Here is a 15,482-nt window from a genome sequence, read left to right as displayed (position 1 = left end):
AGCAGTACCTGGCCGACGACGCCGCCACCGCTGCCGGCGGCGGCGAGGAGGGGGACGCCAGCGACAAGCTGCTCATCATCATCACGCCCACGCGCGCGCGGGCGTCGCAGGCCTACTACCTCAGCCGGATGGGCCAGACGCTGCGCCTCGTCCGCCCGCCCGTGCTCTGGGTCGTCGTCGAGGCCGGCAGGCCCACCCCGGAGGCCGCCCTCGCGCTGCGCCGCACCGCCGTCATGCACCGCTACGTCGGCTGCTGCGACGCCCTCAACGCCTCCGCCTCCGCCGCCGCCGACTTCCGCCCGCACCAGCTCAACGCCGGCCTCGAGGTCGTCGAGAACCACCGCCTCGACGGCGTCGTCTACTTCGCCGACGAGGAGGGCGTCTACTCCCTCCCGCTCTTCGACCGCCTCCGCCACATCAGGTACCCCCCATCCCCTCCATCCCTCCTTCAGATTCAGCCGCGTATGCGTACGAAATGTGCAATCTTTGGCCAATTTTTATCACTCATCTCAAGAATCAAGATCCAAGTTCCAATGCATGCTTGCTTTCTAGGACGGCAAAGCAAAATTTGGCATCTAGAGCTGAAAACATCAAAACTTTTTCCATGGAGTTGCTCTCCGAATTGAAAATTTCTGCTTTCTTTACAAGATTCGGTAGTAGTACTAGCACACATTCCTTGCCTGGAACAGCAGTTAGTATCTGCTACCCTGGCAAGCAAACGAATCTGAAACCTTATGTCCCAGCACTGCTTGATAAAACTGGATGATGTGTGAAGCTCCAACTCATTGTTGACTTTGCTGCTGGCTGTCATTGATTTAGGAGGTTCGGCACATGGCCGGTTCCGACGATCTCCGAGGGCGGCCACGACGTCGTGCTTGAAGGGCCCGTGTGCAAGCAGAGCCAGGTTGTTGGGTGGCACACCAGTGGGGGTGCCAACAAGCTCCAGAGGTTTCATGTCGCCATGTCGGGCTTCGCGTTCAACAGCACCATGCTCTGGGATCCCAGGCTGAGGTCCCATCGGGCCTGGAACTCCATCCGGCACCCGGAAACGGTGGAGCAGGGCTTCCAAGTAAGCCCCTCCTTGCTTCTCTTTGCACCTCTTGAGAGCTTCACATGCCATGTTCAAATCAAGCACTATAGTGGCTAGTATAATGTGTGCGTGTTCGTCTTTTAATCGATCGGCATTTCGTCCTGTCCCAACCGCTATGCCGAAACCGCACACGTGGAAATTCGAAAGATAACAAAAGGCGTCGATGGAGCAAAATAAGAACAAAAAAAAACAGTTGTGTGTAGCCCTCTAACAACATGGTGATCAATCAAACAAACAAATGGGAGATCCCATTTGCAAGCTTTGTTTGGACCTTATTGGCCATGTTTTTCTTCATGGGGTATTAACAGCTTGAGATTCTTCTTGTTACTTTGCAGGGAACCACGTTTGTGGAGCAGTTAGTGGAGGATGAGAGCCAGATGGAGGGCATACCCGCAGACTGCTACCAAGTAATGAACTGGCATGTGCCATTTGGATCTGAGAGCCCGGTCTATCCCAAGGGGTGGCGGTCCGCGGCGAACCTGGATGTGATTATCCCTCTGAAATAAATAGTGTCATCAGCAGCTCTGTTCATCAAAGCACTAACTCGTTTGACAGGTTGGTTTGCTTTCCGATCCCCTCTCGCAAACTCTGCTTAATTTCGCTCTCTGCTTCTGGATTGCGATGCGTGGTTGCTTCTCACTTATTGTGTGTTTTGTGTCCTTCAACCTGACGCTAGCGAGTAATACACGGGTGTCATTCGGTTGTGTTTGTCCTGTCTCTTTATTCCAGTGACATTTTCTCCACGAAATTGCAGAAAGTATGCAATGGTAGGGCTCCGGATGTTAGATTAGTTGGCATCTGATTGTGACCCCTTTGAATTTTCATCTGCCGGGTGTCCTTGGTTGACGGGGACAACGGTGCGTGCCGCTGGCTTTCAGTCACTGTACAATTAATTATTTCCATGGAAATGTTTCTGCATCACGCAACGCTAGATTGGTTCGATTTAATAATCTTCTGATAATTTCATGTATATCCATTACGCTGAATAATGAAGGATGCGGTTCAGATCGCTACCGAACTGTAGTTAAATGACACAAATTGATATCAGTTGATTATAAAAAAAATAAGGCGAACTTCACAAGAACCGGCCTATGCATTTGTTAGCGTACATCACGGCTATCGCTTTCGCCTTGGAATAAGTTCTTTTTTTTCCTAGCCTCTGAACAAGTTTGTATCTTAGTTGTTGCAATGGATTTATGCTTAAGTCTCTTCGAACTTTATCTGAACCCAATTGCTGGTGCTTTGTTTCAGGCATTTACATAGCGGTTGAGCCTTGAAGATTGGGCTCAACAGGTGCAGAGGCATTCCAGGCTGACTTACCTTTGAGCAGCGGTGGCGGCGGCTCTTGGCAAGACGTTGCTACAATGTAGTTTTCGCAGTACGACTTTTGAGAAATATTTTGTAGGATGGAGAGAACTGGTGGGGCAACTCAACTCTCTGCGTGTAAATGTAAATGTTGTCGCGATTTGTATTCATTTGTTGAGTTGCAAAAGCCAAAAGGTGGAATATATATGCAAGATTTGAATATCTTTCAGTTGTTGCACATGGTCTTGGTAGATGTTCAGTGCAAAGGTTTAAAGGTGCCCTTTGATTCGCAGGATTCGCAGGAGAATTTTTAGTTGAATGTCTACTAAGATCCTATAGGATTTGAAAGTCGTGGGAATTTAGATCACAGAGTGTTTGATGGATAACCGAATTTGTACCGAGAGGTTTGTCGATGGAAATTTTCCTCTAAAAAGGAGTCAAGAGCAAACTTAAAATAAAAAAAATCCAAGGATTCCAATACGGTGGATGTATGTACAAAAAAGATCATAAGAATTCAAATCATTGAAAAAATCTTATCAATTTCTTTGAATCAAAGGAGCCGTTATTGACAGACTCAAAAAGTTGGTGATACTCTGCTCAAGCTATTTGAGTGTGCACTCTACCGGATGAATGAACTCAGAACACAACTTGCTTGGAACACAAAATTTTTGCAGGACACGAGGGGAGAAAAACAGTTTCTAAACCGGCAAATTCGTGAGCAGAGTTCCCACCGGTTTCTTCCCGGGGATACCCTGTCAATTCGTGAGCAGAGTTCTATCCCACGCCAACTCCCATCATATGCCAAACAAGAGAATGGAAGTAAAAATCTACTTCCCATGCCTAATCCCTTCATAAACACCCTTGTGCAAACTCCCATTCCTCTGCCCGAGTGTTTACCAGACAGGCTGTTAGATTTCAGCACAGACATCCAGCTAAAACACCAGCTGCTTGATAAAAACATACCTGATACAAATTCTGAACAATCCTACAGGCATCCAATATGAACAATCAGGAATGTGTGTAACTGAGTAACGGCTGCTTCAAGCATTTGTTGTAGGATGGAGAACACCTTTGGAGACAATTGTCGCAGAACACGATGAAACAAGAGTCAGGTCCTAAACCAGCATTTAGATTTCATCACACAACATCCAGCTAAAGCACCAGCTGCTTGATAAAAATGAACATGATACAAATTCTCAATAACCCCAAAGCCGAACCTTGGAAAAGAACAATCATCATGATAAAACAGGCATCCAGTATGAACAAACGCGATTTTGCAAGAAGTAAGTGCTGACTTCAAGCATGGCTTCTGTCCACAAAATTCATGCGACATGAGATTGCTTAGCATGCCATTGCAACCAGGATCTAGCCAAGCATGGTCACGGGGTAGAAGTGTTTCGGATTACAAGATATCTAATACAAAAGGATTGCTCGTCTAATCTCTCAGGCTATAATCTCAATTTAGGGTCTCCCTGCGATCAGCGGATCATCAATCCTTGCATCCCCTGCCCGCCATCTTCAGTCACCTTGTTAGCTTGGATTGTGTTGATAGCACTTGCAATGTTTCCCTGTAGCAGAATTTTAAGAGGAAATTGTATTAGTTGCTAGGTAAGCACCTAGCTAAAAGTTCTTCTCTAGGTCACTGTAGGAGTTACATCTGACATTCATCAAGAAACGGGAGAGCTATGCATTTCTTACTGAACTAGTTTGCGACAGTGAAATTCAAGACGAGGAAGAGGCTTACCCTCCACACTCCAAGCTTTGAACGTAGACTCTGCCATTGTGGCATCCCGAAGACCCTCGCAGTATGCCGGCTGAAATTACATACCAGACCAAGTATTAACCAAAAAGGAAAGCGTAACACTGTAACATGGACCAAGAAAGTCTTGTGGACATGAAATACCTGACAATGACCAGTTGATTAAGCTGGTCAACTTTGCAGTCCAGAATCTTGGACGAAATTGCTTTCACGATCCAATATTCCACCTCATCATCATTGATCTAACAAAAAGAATTAAAAAAGTCAATATAATATTAAATCAAGTGAACAATAGGAAGGCGAGGTAAGCCGATTACCTCAAGGGCTTTTGTAATTGCAGAGTAAGGAATTTCCCCAGAACAATGGCCGCTCAGATCAAGCAGGGACATCAGGCGCATTTTGGTTATGCACTCCTCATGAACCAGTCCTGCAAATGGTCCCACCATTAGATATCAAAAAGTTGAAGCAATGTAGAATTGCTAGCATTGGTTCACCAGAACATACCATATCCTTGCAGCAAGCTAGAGTTAGCAGTCTGAAACGCTAAATAGGAATCGAGCCTCTGAGTAAGGAATATCTTCAGTAGCTCGTAAACTGGCTGATACTTCTCATCTTTCTCGAGCTGTGCAACAGCTGGCATATCGAGCAGGTCACACTGCAATAAGTATATTTCCATCAATACAGTATATAAAGTAAGCAGCCAGTGCTAGGTTTTTAACTGGCATTAAACCACATGTATAGTTTGCAAGGTTAAAACTTGCTAAATAAATCCCTCAAGAATTTCAGAACCTACTGTTGGCATACAAGGCACAACGCCATACAAAGCAGTAGCAGAGGAATTGGGCAATGCAGTGCATAGCGGCACAAGTTTGTGGAAGCAGTAATCCATCAAACCAAAAGAAGAAAGGTTGTAAGGGATATCTTGTCACGATGTTGGCACGGTCCGGTAGTAACCAGAAATATTTAAGGTAGACAAGATTAACATTTGCAGGCTTGTGCGAGCAGATAGCTATAGTCTTATATCTAATATATAGTGATATTTGACTGTTATGACCAAATTCACATTTGGTGACATGATTGGAGAATAGGATGTTATATCATGTTCTGGTACGGAGAAAGCGATACATCACTCACAGAGAATCAAACTCATAAGCGTGCATTATGTCTCCCACTAGATTTTTTCCGTCCAAACACAAGATCTAAGGCAGAGATGTGAACCGAAGGATGAAAGTACCTGATAGAGATCAGATGACTTGACGAACTCAATGATTGCTGCAGCAGCTTCTTCCTTTGCCGCACCGATTGCATCAGCATCATCAGCCGACCCATCGAACGTGGCCAGGTACTTGTTGAGAAACTTGAAGTACTCCTTGGTCATGCTGACAATCATCATCATAACAAGAACAGATCGCATCAGTATACAACAATCTTGCCATGTTACTTATATACAGTGGCTAAAAAAAATGCAAGGAACTTGGAAGCAGAGGGCGACGCGTGCCGCACCCCTTGTGGTCCTTGAGAATCCTGGTGACGGCGAGGAACAGGTCCCTCTGCTCCGGCTTGCCGATGCCCCAGTAGGCGACAAAGGCGTCGATGTTCTTGAAGGTGGGGACGACGCAGTCGGCGGCCTTCCCGGCGGCGGCGAGCTCGAGCGCCTTCCTGTACACCAAGGCCTTGCCGGAGAGGCTCGGGAGCAGGTTGTACAGGCTGAACAGGCTGCACGTATCAATACATCGGCATCGTCAGGAAACTTATATGGCAATCCGATGCAGGGAGGCAGGGATGGTGAGAGGGTCGCCGGCGCCGGCGCCTCTTACACTTTGATGCGCAGCGTGGGCTTGTCGCCGGGCTGGTGGGCGAGCTTGGCGCAGATGAGCCTGGCGATCTCGAGGGCCTCGTCCTCGGACTCGGCCTTGGTGACGAGGTTGCAGATGACGGTGAGGACGCACTCGAGATCTGCGGCTGCACAGAGCGACGCGGGGTAAAGCAAGGCGCGAGTCGGCGAGGAGCGGACGGAGGCGGACTGACTGACCTTTGTCGGGGGCGGTGGGGGCGAGGAGGAGGAGGTCGGCGTTGGCGAGCATGAGGGAGGCCATGTCGAGCCAGCGGCCGGCGAGGGCGTGCTGCTGCGCCTCGGCGCAGAGGCGGGCCACCTCCGGGTCGGCGACCTCGGCGCCCGCGTCGGCCCAGGCGAGCTGCGCCGTGGAGCGCACCACCGCCAGCGTCGGCTCCTCCTCCGTGGTGTTGACGATCGTCGCCATGGTCGTCGGATTCGCTTCCTTCTCTCTTCCGCGCTCGCTAGGGTGCGCCGCCGCCGGAGTGGGGGAGGGAGAGAGGAGGGGATTGGGATTGGGAGGCGACAGAGAGAGGAGGACGAGGAAACCCTAACACCCGACGCCTCGGGCCCACAGGTCAGTAGATGTCTACTCGCCTAGGCCTTGAGTCCAACTATGACAGATGGTCCGTCTCATCCAAAACAATTATTTTTTCTCATCTATAAAAAAGAAATTCTAGCACCTTTTTATCTTAATTGTTTGAATTTTTGGAATAATTTGCAAGACAGTTCATACGAAATGTCAAACAGCTTAGTGACCGTCTTTACAATTTAGGTATTTTCAAAGATAAACAACGCAATTCAGCATACGAGCGCCAGCACGCCCCCATCAAGACCATCAATGGCATGGCTCGATGTCCTTTATCGAGAATAATAACAACCCACTTCGTGCCAGGGTCAAAAGTAGTGTGTGACTTCGCTTCTAAAACTACCCCCCTCACATTGACCTCGGCATGACTTACCCGCTCTAATTGTGTTTTTTCCGCTAGAGGCGACACCTGGTATACTTTATATACGCTAACTAACAGAGGCCAAAGTCATCATTGTTGAGCTCTTCTTTACTACTAGTTAACATTTCCCGCCTTCATTCAATCGGCTTTTAAAATGTTGCATTCTGCTCTTTTCATCGTCGTGTATCAACATGAAAACGTGCATGATTTGGATGTTGCACTATCTTTTGTACGCCAAACCATTGTTATCTCCCCTCTTTCAGCTTTATAGAGTGGCGGGACGGGGGAATTGTCCTTTGGTTCCTATGTGTATATATGCCTGGCATGGGGAGAAAGTTTAAGAAGAAATCAAACCACTTTAGAAGTGTTTTTAGAACAAACCTGACTTTCTTTTGCACTAGTATATAAATTTTCATGATTAAAAATCGCTGTTGACCTCAGGAAAAACCAAAAAGTGCTGCTATTACAAGTCACTATGCATACTATTTTGGCAGACTTTTTTTTGTTTTTTGCACTAAACTCAACGGGTTTTTACAAGTACAAGAGAAGGCCAAGTTTATTTCAAATATATTTTCATTTTTTTATTTTTTTATTTAATTAATAGTATTTTTTTTCTTCATACAGGGTGTATATAAAGCCAGGGACCGTAGTTCCTGTCCGGCAAAATAGCCCTAGGAATCAAAATGAACAACAAAACTCATAAAGAAAATTAAAATGAGAAAAAAAAGTCACAAAAAGATCACTCATATAACATGTGCTCGTTGTCCACGTGCTTTTGAATTTTAATTCGAGCAAAGAACATTTTTGTACCTTGAAAAGAATTACAATTTTTTGTGGCTCCTGAATATCAAAGTTTTAAGCACTAACCTGTTTTCTAGGTCGTGCGCAATACTCATACTTTTCCACATTAATTTACAAGCACACAAAAAACTCGGACATTTTAGTTTAAAAATTGGAAATGTTCAGCACTGCGATGGACTATTATTCATTCGTGGGCTCAGCTGCATTTTTTTTCCTTTGACCATCAGCTTTTGATACTTTTTACCCCTCAAAAAAAAATCAGCTTTTGATACTATGAGCAGAATATAAGTCATAAAAATCGATCTGCATAAAATTTGTGGCGTTTTAATGTGGCTGTAGTTATGGATTTAGTATATACTCTTCTTCATAATCTGCATTACTACTTTCTAATCTTATCTCTATGCCTTCAGGTCAGATCACACATAAATTCGCAAGGATAATTGATTGTATAGACCAATTTGATCCGAATACTTTGGGCAGGATCACAAACACATCTACTCCCTCCGTTCCTAAATATAAGTCTTTGTAGAGATTCCACTAGGTGGACTACATACGGAGGAAAATGAATAAATCTACTCTTAATATGCATCTATATACATCCGTATATGGTTCATAGTGGAATCTCTACAAAGACTTACATTTAGGAACGGAGGGAGTAGTTTACTGCATGTCCATCCAAGCTATTATTGTTTGACTGAAATCACAGTTCACTTGAAAAAAAATACTTCACATTGTTACTGACAAGTCATTCTCTTTCTACATTACAACATCTGGGGCAAGGGGATGCCACCCTTTTTCTTCTTTTCTCACTGTAATCAGGAACTACAACACAATTTAACCAACCTATATTCTCAAAACAAGGGAACAGAAAAAGGGGCAGTAAAGTAATATCATATCATCGGTCCACTGTAAAAATGAATATGCTCCCCGGAACACAAATCCGAGGAGTTACAAAGCACGGAGGCATGCGACCGTGGCCACTACGACGACGTAGCACAGGGGGGGATTCTTAGTCTTCCGCGGAGTGAGCTGGGGCTTCGGCGTCAGCCGCGTGATGATCCGCGGCCATCCTTTCCTCGAGAACCCTCTCGCCGCGCTCCCTGCAATGGTGAGAGTTGAGCTGGTGAGCTTTGGAACGATAAAATGTTTCCCGAGAACTCATGATTTCGAGTTTTCAGCTTCGCTGTACTAGCATTTTGTGGACTCATGTGTACTGTGTTTTGCGTGTGAACTGTACCTTCTTCTCGATGCCTTAGTAGGATCGGTGACTGGGAGGGCAATTTCCGAAGGCTTGGACCTCGCACACAACATCCGGTCGAACAGATTAGCAACTGGGTCTGTGACTGGCCTGCAAGAATCACACACAGTAAAGATTAATTAGTTGAGAAGCTGGGTGGTCAATGGGACAGACTTTGCTAGTGTAGTACTCCGTCTGTCCCCCTTATTTTGGGACGGAGGGAGTATAATGGAATTCGAAATTACCGCATGGCATCTGGGAACAAGCTGGGGAAGGAGAAGTCATCGCTTGGGTCGCCCTTAAGCCCTGTCAGTGGGTTCTTCTGGAAGTATCTCAGGTAAAGCCAGCTGACGTACATCCCAGACAACAAAGTCGGCAGGAAGTTGATTGAATCCGGCACAATGAAGGCCATGATAGTTGAGAAGCACATGACAAAGAATGGCATCCACTGCAGCAGCAGCAAGGAAGGCACAAAGAGACAGAGAACTCCACATTAACAAACTTATAACTTGTCGGCGGAAGAAGTATGAAACAATACAATTACAGCCATAGAAATTGTACTGTACTAGTAGTCTATCAATGTACCTTGGCCTTAATTTTCCAGAAAAAGCACATGGGGAGCTCAAGGTTTGGCAGGAGCTGCTTCAGGCCAACCAGAAAGCCGGCAAGGGCGCCATGGAAGCCAGAAAGTGGCGTTACACTGCACAGCATGAGATAGCAAGGTTAGCTAGCTGGTGGTTGTAATGTGCAATATTTGAGCCAGCAGCGTCACGCCATTTTCAGAGACAATAGTATGTAAGCCCAAACAATCATAGTACCGCAGTGATCCAAGTACATAAAAGAAAAATTATCCAATAGAAGGGTAATAAGCGCACAAATGGAGCCGCTATGTCTATGTATTCTAAATGGAAATAAGCAACATGCACTACATAATGAAAGAATTTTTTTTTGCAGGGTACTACATAATAAAAGATTGATGGCTTAAAACTTACAGGAAGCTCTCTTTCCCGGTGACATAGTACAGTGCGACAGCAATGCAGAACGCAAGGATGCCGCAGATGGAGTTGATCAAGATAATGAACTTCAAGAACTCCTTGCGGCCCCAGACTGGTTCGATATCCTTCCCGCAGAAGAGAAGACCAAGGGAACTGCCAATAGCCTAGAAAAACAAAATAAAATAAAAGCGGTTAACATAACGCATAGAACACACAAAGGCTGCCTAGTCTAACTTTCGAGATACTGGTATCTTGTTCTGAATTGTGCTTTTCCAAAGTGGTTCTGAATTGTGCTTTTCGAAAGTGGTTCTGAATTGTGCTTTTCGAAAGTGATGACTGACGGATGCTTTCGATACAATGGTTCTTTATTTGGAATGTAGTCGCACAGCTAGCCGAGTTGTTGTAAGTTTCCATTTCATGGCCATGATGGAGTAGTAAATTGAATATGATTGGCGAGAGATCTAGCTAGTTAACTCACCCCTGGAAGGACTTGCTCAATGTAACCGGCTGTGAAGACGGTCCATACGAAGGGAATTGTCCTGGAAGACACAAAACAAACTATTAGAGATGAAATTCAGCTCACAGTTTCAAGCCAACAAAATTCAGATACGCAATCCATTCAGAATTTTACGCACTTGGCGGGGATGATGGCGAGGTAGTTGAGGGAGGAGGGGAGGAGCTGGAGCAGCACGTAGCCGCCGATGAGCACGACGACGAGGCCCTTGCAGGTCCGCGTGAACTCCTTCCCGGGAACCTGCACGCGCGCCGACAAAAAGCATCACCCGTAAGCATCACCGACAAAAACAGACGCAGATCTGAGCAGCCAGAGACGCAATGAGCTGCCGGCGAGGCGCCAGATCGAGCCCCCCCGCCGGTCAACGCGGCGAGATCCCAGGACCGCCCCCTCAGATCTCGCAAGAAAAAGAAACCAACTTGCCGGAAATGGCGGGGCGGCCCGCCAGATCTCCCGCCGGCACGGCGAGATCCGGCCACCGCCAGCCGCCTGGATCCAGCCCCCCGGGCAAGGCCGGCGGGCGAGCAAGCTGAATTCTTCCATCCCATCCCACGCGCCGAGCAGGCAGGCGAAGCAAGAGGTGGCGGCAGAGGGGAAAGAAGGGAGCTTACGACGGCGGGGGCTCCGGCCTGGTCGTCCGCGGCTCCGGCGCCGTGGGGCTCGGCCGTGGCGGCCTGCAGCGGCTGGCTCTCCATCATCCCTGCCTCGTCGTCAGTCAGATCTCCCTCCCCTGCTGCCTCGGCTTGCCGACTGCTCGGTTTAGTAGAGGCGCACGAGGGAGGGGGGAGGAGGTTGTTGGGGGTCAAAGCCTCAGCTCGGGTAAGCGGAGGGGGCTGCTGGCTCACTGCCTACCTCGCCGGTTGCCCGTCGCCTTCCGACCACCCAACGCCAGTAATTACTCACCGAGCGCACACACGCTTCTTTCTTAATTGTGGCGTTTAATCGCGTTAACCTCGCTTACCTTTGCCACCAAAAGTCAACCGGTGAATCACATTGTCTACGTCAAGTTGTGTTTGGGTGTTGGAATCCGAATTGGTGTGGATGAGTGTTTGGTTCAAATGAGCCTCGGAAACACCGTTAAACTACTCCAAAAGAAGGAAATACGGTTTAACTATATGAAATCTTGCGTTTCGATGAACACCCCCACATGTGGCGGCCACGGTAGGATCGGTTTGCTGGCGGTGAACGATACAGGAGGTGGCTACCCGTGGAGGATAAAGCCCCTCTGCCGTATCTGGATCCATGCGCGAAGCGGGGAAGACGATGCCATGGCCGGTAATGGCGAGTATATTAGAGGAACTATCGTTCTGACAGTAGGCGGTCAAGTCACACCGAAGGCAGGGATGTTGTAGGTCTAGGGGGGGGGGGGCGTCAATGTGTAGGTAGTCATCGACGAAAACACATATGGAATCATCATTGTTGATGGTGGTGGTTATCGACTTGCCATGAATGACGTGGAAGACTCATGATATAGTTCAACAAGAGGCATCGACGGTATACTTCACCCTCATAGTTGGAAGTTCATCGGTTACATCATGATCATTGTTACAGTTATACTCAGGGATGTTAGAGATCAGGGAGTTGCATAATGAGGGGCCACCTAGTCATAGTCGTCGTCCTTATCGTAACTGGTGAAGACAAGTTAAAATATCCGGTTCATCTTCATCCGATGACTCCCGCTCTTGTGCTCGCTTGATTCAGCTAGAAGTGTTCCCCAATTCAAAATTCATAGACAGTCAAACTACAAAAGAATGCTTGTTCAAAACATTTCCCATGATCTGCAGTTATAGCTCAGGTACTTGCATGCTATCTGGAGCGTTATAGTTGTGTTTGACCACTTTACATGATTTTCTTGGTATTTGTTTCCATGTGTGTTTATGTGTCTTCCTACGACACAATTTTAATGCTTACTAAGTGATGAGTTGCATAGTTTGTAGCTTTTCCTCGCCTCTCACTTTTTTTCTCCTTTTTTTTCATTTGTGTCATCTAGTCAGTCTTACGCTTTGTCAAGTAGTAATCACGGTCTATTTTTTTTGTTGAAATTTCGGTGGGTGCCATTTTTCACATATATTTTTTGGAGTACATTCGAGGATAATGACGTTGAGGACTAGAACAATTATTGTGGAAGATCTTACGCGTTGTTAGGGACTAATCATGGTTCAAAAATTTCTGAAGTTTTGAGAAGTTAGGTGAGCACCTAAATATGTCTCGTACCGAAATTTTGAACCCTAGTATACCTACTTTCCCGTTCCAATAAATGACGTTTCAGATTTTGCACGGTCTTAATGAGCAACTCCGATAGTTATATTTTGTACTGGAACGTGAGTACATAGTTATTCTAAAAGTTTTATTATGAAACTTTCACCATGATAGATCTAATGGGGAAAAAAATCACCTAATGGTGTAAATTTGTGGGCAAAGAAAGACAAGTGTGTTTCACATTTAGATCATCTACCAACACAAAACACAATAATAACGTGAGCTGAAATACTAGAGTAAATGCACACGCAAATTAAGAAAAATGGAGTACAACTTTAAAAATTGGGTAACTAAGCATGGATGGAAAGACGTCCAGTGAGAGTTGGGCATAGGTTGCTTTCCCGATCCTAACCGTGCACACTTTTTCCACACACCTGTTTTTGATGAAGCATGCGTCCCACCAAAAAAGCATCATTTCCTATGACTTTGTTTGAAAACCCACTACTACATGGCAGGATGTGGTTCCTTCTCAACTAGCAGTTCAGTTCTCCGCAAACAAAAGATTTTTGTACGATGGCAGACAAATGCATCACATTAAGCCAAAATAAATAAGTGTTTTGTGGAAGTGAGGAAAAGGTAGAATATATGTAGTACCCACTCATATGGGGAAATTAGGAAGAACATTGAAAAGGTATGTGTTGCCAGAAACAAAAGGGAGGAGAAGAAATTGATGGCTCGCCTGCCTGTCGCTGGCGGGAAAACAACAGGGAGCTGATGGTTAATTAGTTTATTTTCACATGGCTAACAACTACTCTGTGCTGCCTGACACCAATGCAACAGTGGTGTTCCTATGAAGGACAAAATAACTTTCTTATTTATTTTTCTTCTAATTTTCTGACGGCCACATTCCCATAGCAGCCCATCTACAGCCGGACTTGGCAAATTCGGGCCCACAAACGCCTGCGGACAGTGACCGGGCACTCCTCAATTCGCGTCGTCCACATCCGTGTCTCTCATATCCGAACCCCTATATCCATTGTATATCATGCAACGTCGATGAAACTATGTCGATCAGCTCCGGACATAGAAATAGCACAATAGTTCACGCAAAGATCCACCAAAGTTCACATAAACGACAAACAACTTTATACTACATCTAAAACTTGAAATTAAAATCAAATTCACCACTTCTGGGTCGGCCCTTTCCCTTCTGGTCGCTGGCGTAGCTGTACCCGTCGGCGGCTGGTGGGGGTTCGTCCGATTCGTCGAAGGAGGAGCCGTGGTCGGAGGAGGAGGAGTAGACGATGTCGAGGCCCTTGAGGCGCTGGACAGGCTAGTCCTGCTGGCGCCTAAGCTTGGCCAGCCGAGGCGCCTTCTTTGCCTTCTCCAACGCCTCCCGCTCGGACTCCTTGATGGCAAGCCGAAGAGCCTTGGCGTTCTTCCGCCAGAGCCGTCGTAAGCGATCGGCGGTAGACCCACGCAAGGAGCCGCTTGTCCTCGTCGGGCTCCACCGGTAACCCAAACCGACGGCAGACAGAGCTCTCCACAGCCTCCCTCTCCCTTGCCCACCGCCTCTCGCGGCGGGCGGCGCACCTCCGACTCTAGTGTGCGCATCCGAGCCGACGGGGTGGGCACAAGCACCCACCGCTGCCCACGAGGGGAAGCAGCAGCCGATAGGGCAAGGGGACGACATGGGGAAGCAACAACTGGCGGGGCGAGGGGACGGCGTAGGGGAGGTGCTTGCGTTGGCCGCCTGTCGGAGCTGCCCATGGGCCGGGATGGGCCAGCGCCGGCGTCCGAGATGTGCCGACGGGGAAGCCGCGGCTGCAAATTCGGAGCTGCCCCTGGTCTCCACCTTGGACCGCTCCAAGGCGATGCGGAGGGCAAGCTCATTCTCCGAATCCATCTCGTCGTTGGAGCGGCTGCTGGAGCTTGACATTGCGCCAGACTCGATCGGAATCGATGAGGGGAAAGGAGAGGACGTAGCAAGAGAGGAGAGTGAGTGAGGTAGGGTTTCAGACCGACGAGGTTGATGGTTTTTTTGTGGGGACATCCGTGGGGTCGGTGGTGGGTTGGGCTTGTCAGGTGGACGCGCCCGGGCTGTTGGAAATATGCCCTAGAGGCAATAATAAAATGATTATTATTATATTTCCTTGTTCATAATAATTGTCTATTATTCATGCTATAATTGTGTTATCCGAAAATCATAATACATGTGCGAATACATAGACCATAACATGTCCCTAGTGAGCCTCTAGTTGACTAGCTCGTTGATCAACAGATAGTCATGGTTTCCTAACTATGGACATTGGATGTCATTGATAACGGGATCACATCATTAGGAGAATGATGTGATGGACAAGACCCAATCCTAAGCATAGCACAAGATCGTGTAGTTCGTTTGGTAGAGCTTTTCCAATGTCAAGTATCATTTCCTTAGACCATGAGATCGTGTAACTCTCGGATGCCGTAGGAGTGCTTTGGGTGTACCAAACGTCACAACGTAACTGGGTGACTATAAAGGTATACTACAGGTATCCCCGAAAGTATCTGTTGGGTTGACACGGATCGAGACTGGGATTTGTCACTCCGTATGACGGAGAGGTATCTCTGGGGCCACTCGGTAATGCATCATCATAATGAGCTCAATGTGACCAAGTGTTTGGTCACGGGATCATGCATTACGGTACGAGTAAAGTGACTTGCCGGTAACGAGATTGAACGAGGTATTGGGATACCGACAATCGAATCTCGAGCAAGTAACATACCGATTGACAAAGGGAATTGTATACGGGATT

At 47.1% G+C, this 15,482-nt stretch overlaps 3 protein-coding genes across 3 annotated transcripts in view; 1 reads left to right on the top strand and 2 right to left on the bottom strand.

Moving 5' to 3' along the window:
- The window catches only part of LOC119360287 (probable glucuronosyltransferase Os04g0103100), a 3,863-nt gene extending 1,239 nt beyond the window's left edge, over positions 1-2,624 (top strand). The window contains exons 2-5 of the mRNA XM_037625991.1: positions 6-421; positions 820-1,069; positions 1,426-1,645; positions 2,342-2,624. Coding sequence (XP_037481888.1) covers positions 6-421; positions 820-1,069; positions 1,426-1,596 — 837 coding nt within the window. The 3' untranslated portion in view covers positions 1,597-1,645; positions 2,342-2,624. The remainder of the gene's footprint in view (positions 1-5; positions 422-819; positions 1,070-1,425; positions 1,646-2,341) is intronic.
- Positions 2,625-3,548: 924 nt separating this feature from the next.
- On the bottom strand, positions 3,549-6,554 carry LOC119361895 (eukaryotic translation initiation factor 3 subunit M-like). Its single transcript, XM_037627060.1, has 9 exons — positions 6,187-6,554; positions 5,972-6,116; positions 5,658-5,870; positions 5,389-5,533; positions 4,659-4,809; positions 4,472-4,581; positions 4,299-4,396; positions 4,140-4,209; positions 3,549-3,963 (listed from the first exon to the last, which is right to left on the bottom strand). The coding sequence occupies exons 1-9, from the start codon at positions 6,413-6,415 to the stop codon at positions 3,874-3,876; spliced, it is 1,251 nt and encodes a 416-aa protein (XP_037482957.1). The 5' UTR covers positions 6,416-6,554; the 3' UTR covers positions 3,549-3,873.
- Positions 6,555-8,425: 1,871 nt separating this feature from the next.
- On the bottom strand, positions 8,426-11,324 carry LOC119361894 (rhomboid-like protein 19). Its single transcript, XM_037627059.1, has 8 exons — positions 11,097-11,324; positions 10,607-10,725; positions 10,450-10,510; positions 9,969-10,135; positions 9,562-9,676; positions 9,222-9,424; positions 8,977-9,087; positions 8,426-8,839 (listed from the first exon to the last, which is right to left on the bottom strand). The coding sequence occupies exons 1-8, from the start codon at positions 11,181-11,183 to the stop codon at positions 8,749-8,751; spliced, it is 954 nt and encodes a 317-aa protein (XP_037482956.1). The 5' UTR covers positions 11,184-11,324; the 3' UTR covers positions 8,426-8,748.
- Positions 11,325-15,482: the final 4,158 nt, after the last annotated feature.

Source organism: Triticum dicoccoides, chromosome 2B (genome assembly GCF_002162155.2).
Source record: "Triticum dicoccoides isolate Atlit2015 ecotype Zavitan chromosome 2B, WEW_v2.0, whole genome shotgun sequence".
Classification (NCBI taxonomy): Eukaryota; Viridiplantae; Streptophyta; class Magnoliopsida; order Poales; family Poaceae; genus Triticum; species Triticum dicoccoides.
Note: the sequence above shows the minus strand (reverse complement) of the source record. Positions and strands in the feature narration are given on the sequence as shown.

What these genes read in the sequence shown, in the direction of transcription:
- LOC119361894 (XM_037627059.1), bottom strand. Translation starts at nt 11,183, where the DNA reads ATGATGGAGAGCCAGCCGCTGCAGGCCGCCACGGCCGAGCCCCACGGC. An exon ending in TCTGGAAAATTAAGGCCAAG is followed by an intron (nt 9,425 to 9,561) that starts GTACATTGATAG and finishes CTGCTGCTGCAG; the next exon opens with TGGATGCCATTCTTTGTCAT. An exon ending in ACTAAGGCATCGAGAAGAAG is followed by an intron (nt 8,840 to 8,976) that starts GTACAGTTCACA and finishes TCACCATTGCAG; the next exon opens with GGAGCGCGGCGAGAGGGTTC.
- LOC119361895 (XM_037627060.1), bottom strand. Translation starts at nt 6,415, where the DNA reads ATGGCGACGATCGTCAACACCACGGAGGAGGAGCCGACGCTGGCGGTG. An exon ending in TAGCTTGCTGCAAGGATATG is followed by an intron (nt 4,582 to 4,658) that starts GTATGTTCTGGT and finishes GACCATTTGCAG; the next exon opens with GACTGGTTCATGAGGAGTGC. An exon ending in CAAAGCTTGGAGTGTGGAGG is followed by an intron (nt 3,964 to 4,139) that starts GTAAGCCTCTTC and finishes ATTCTGCTACAG; the next exon opens with GGAAACATTGCAAGTGCTAT.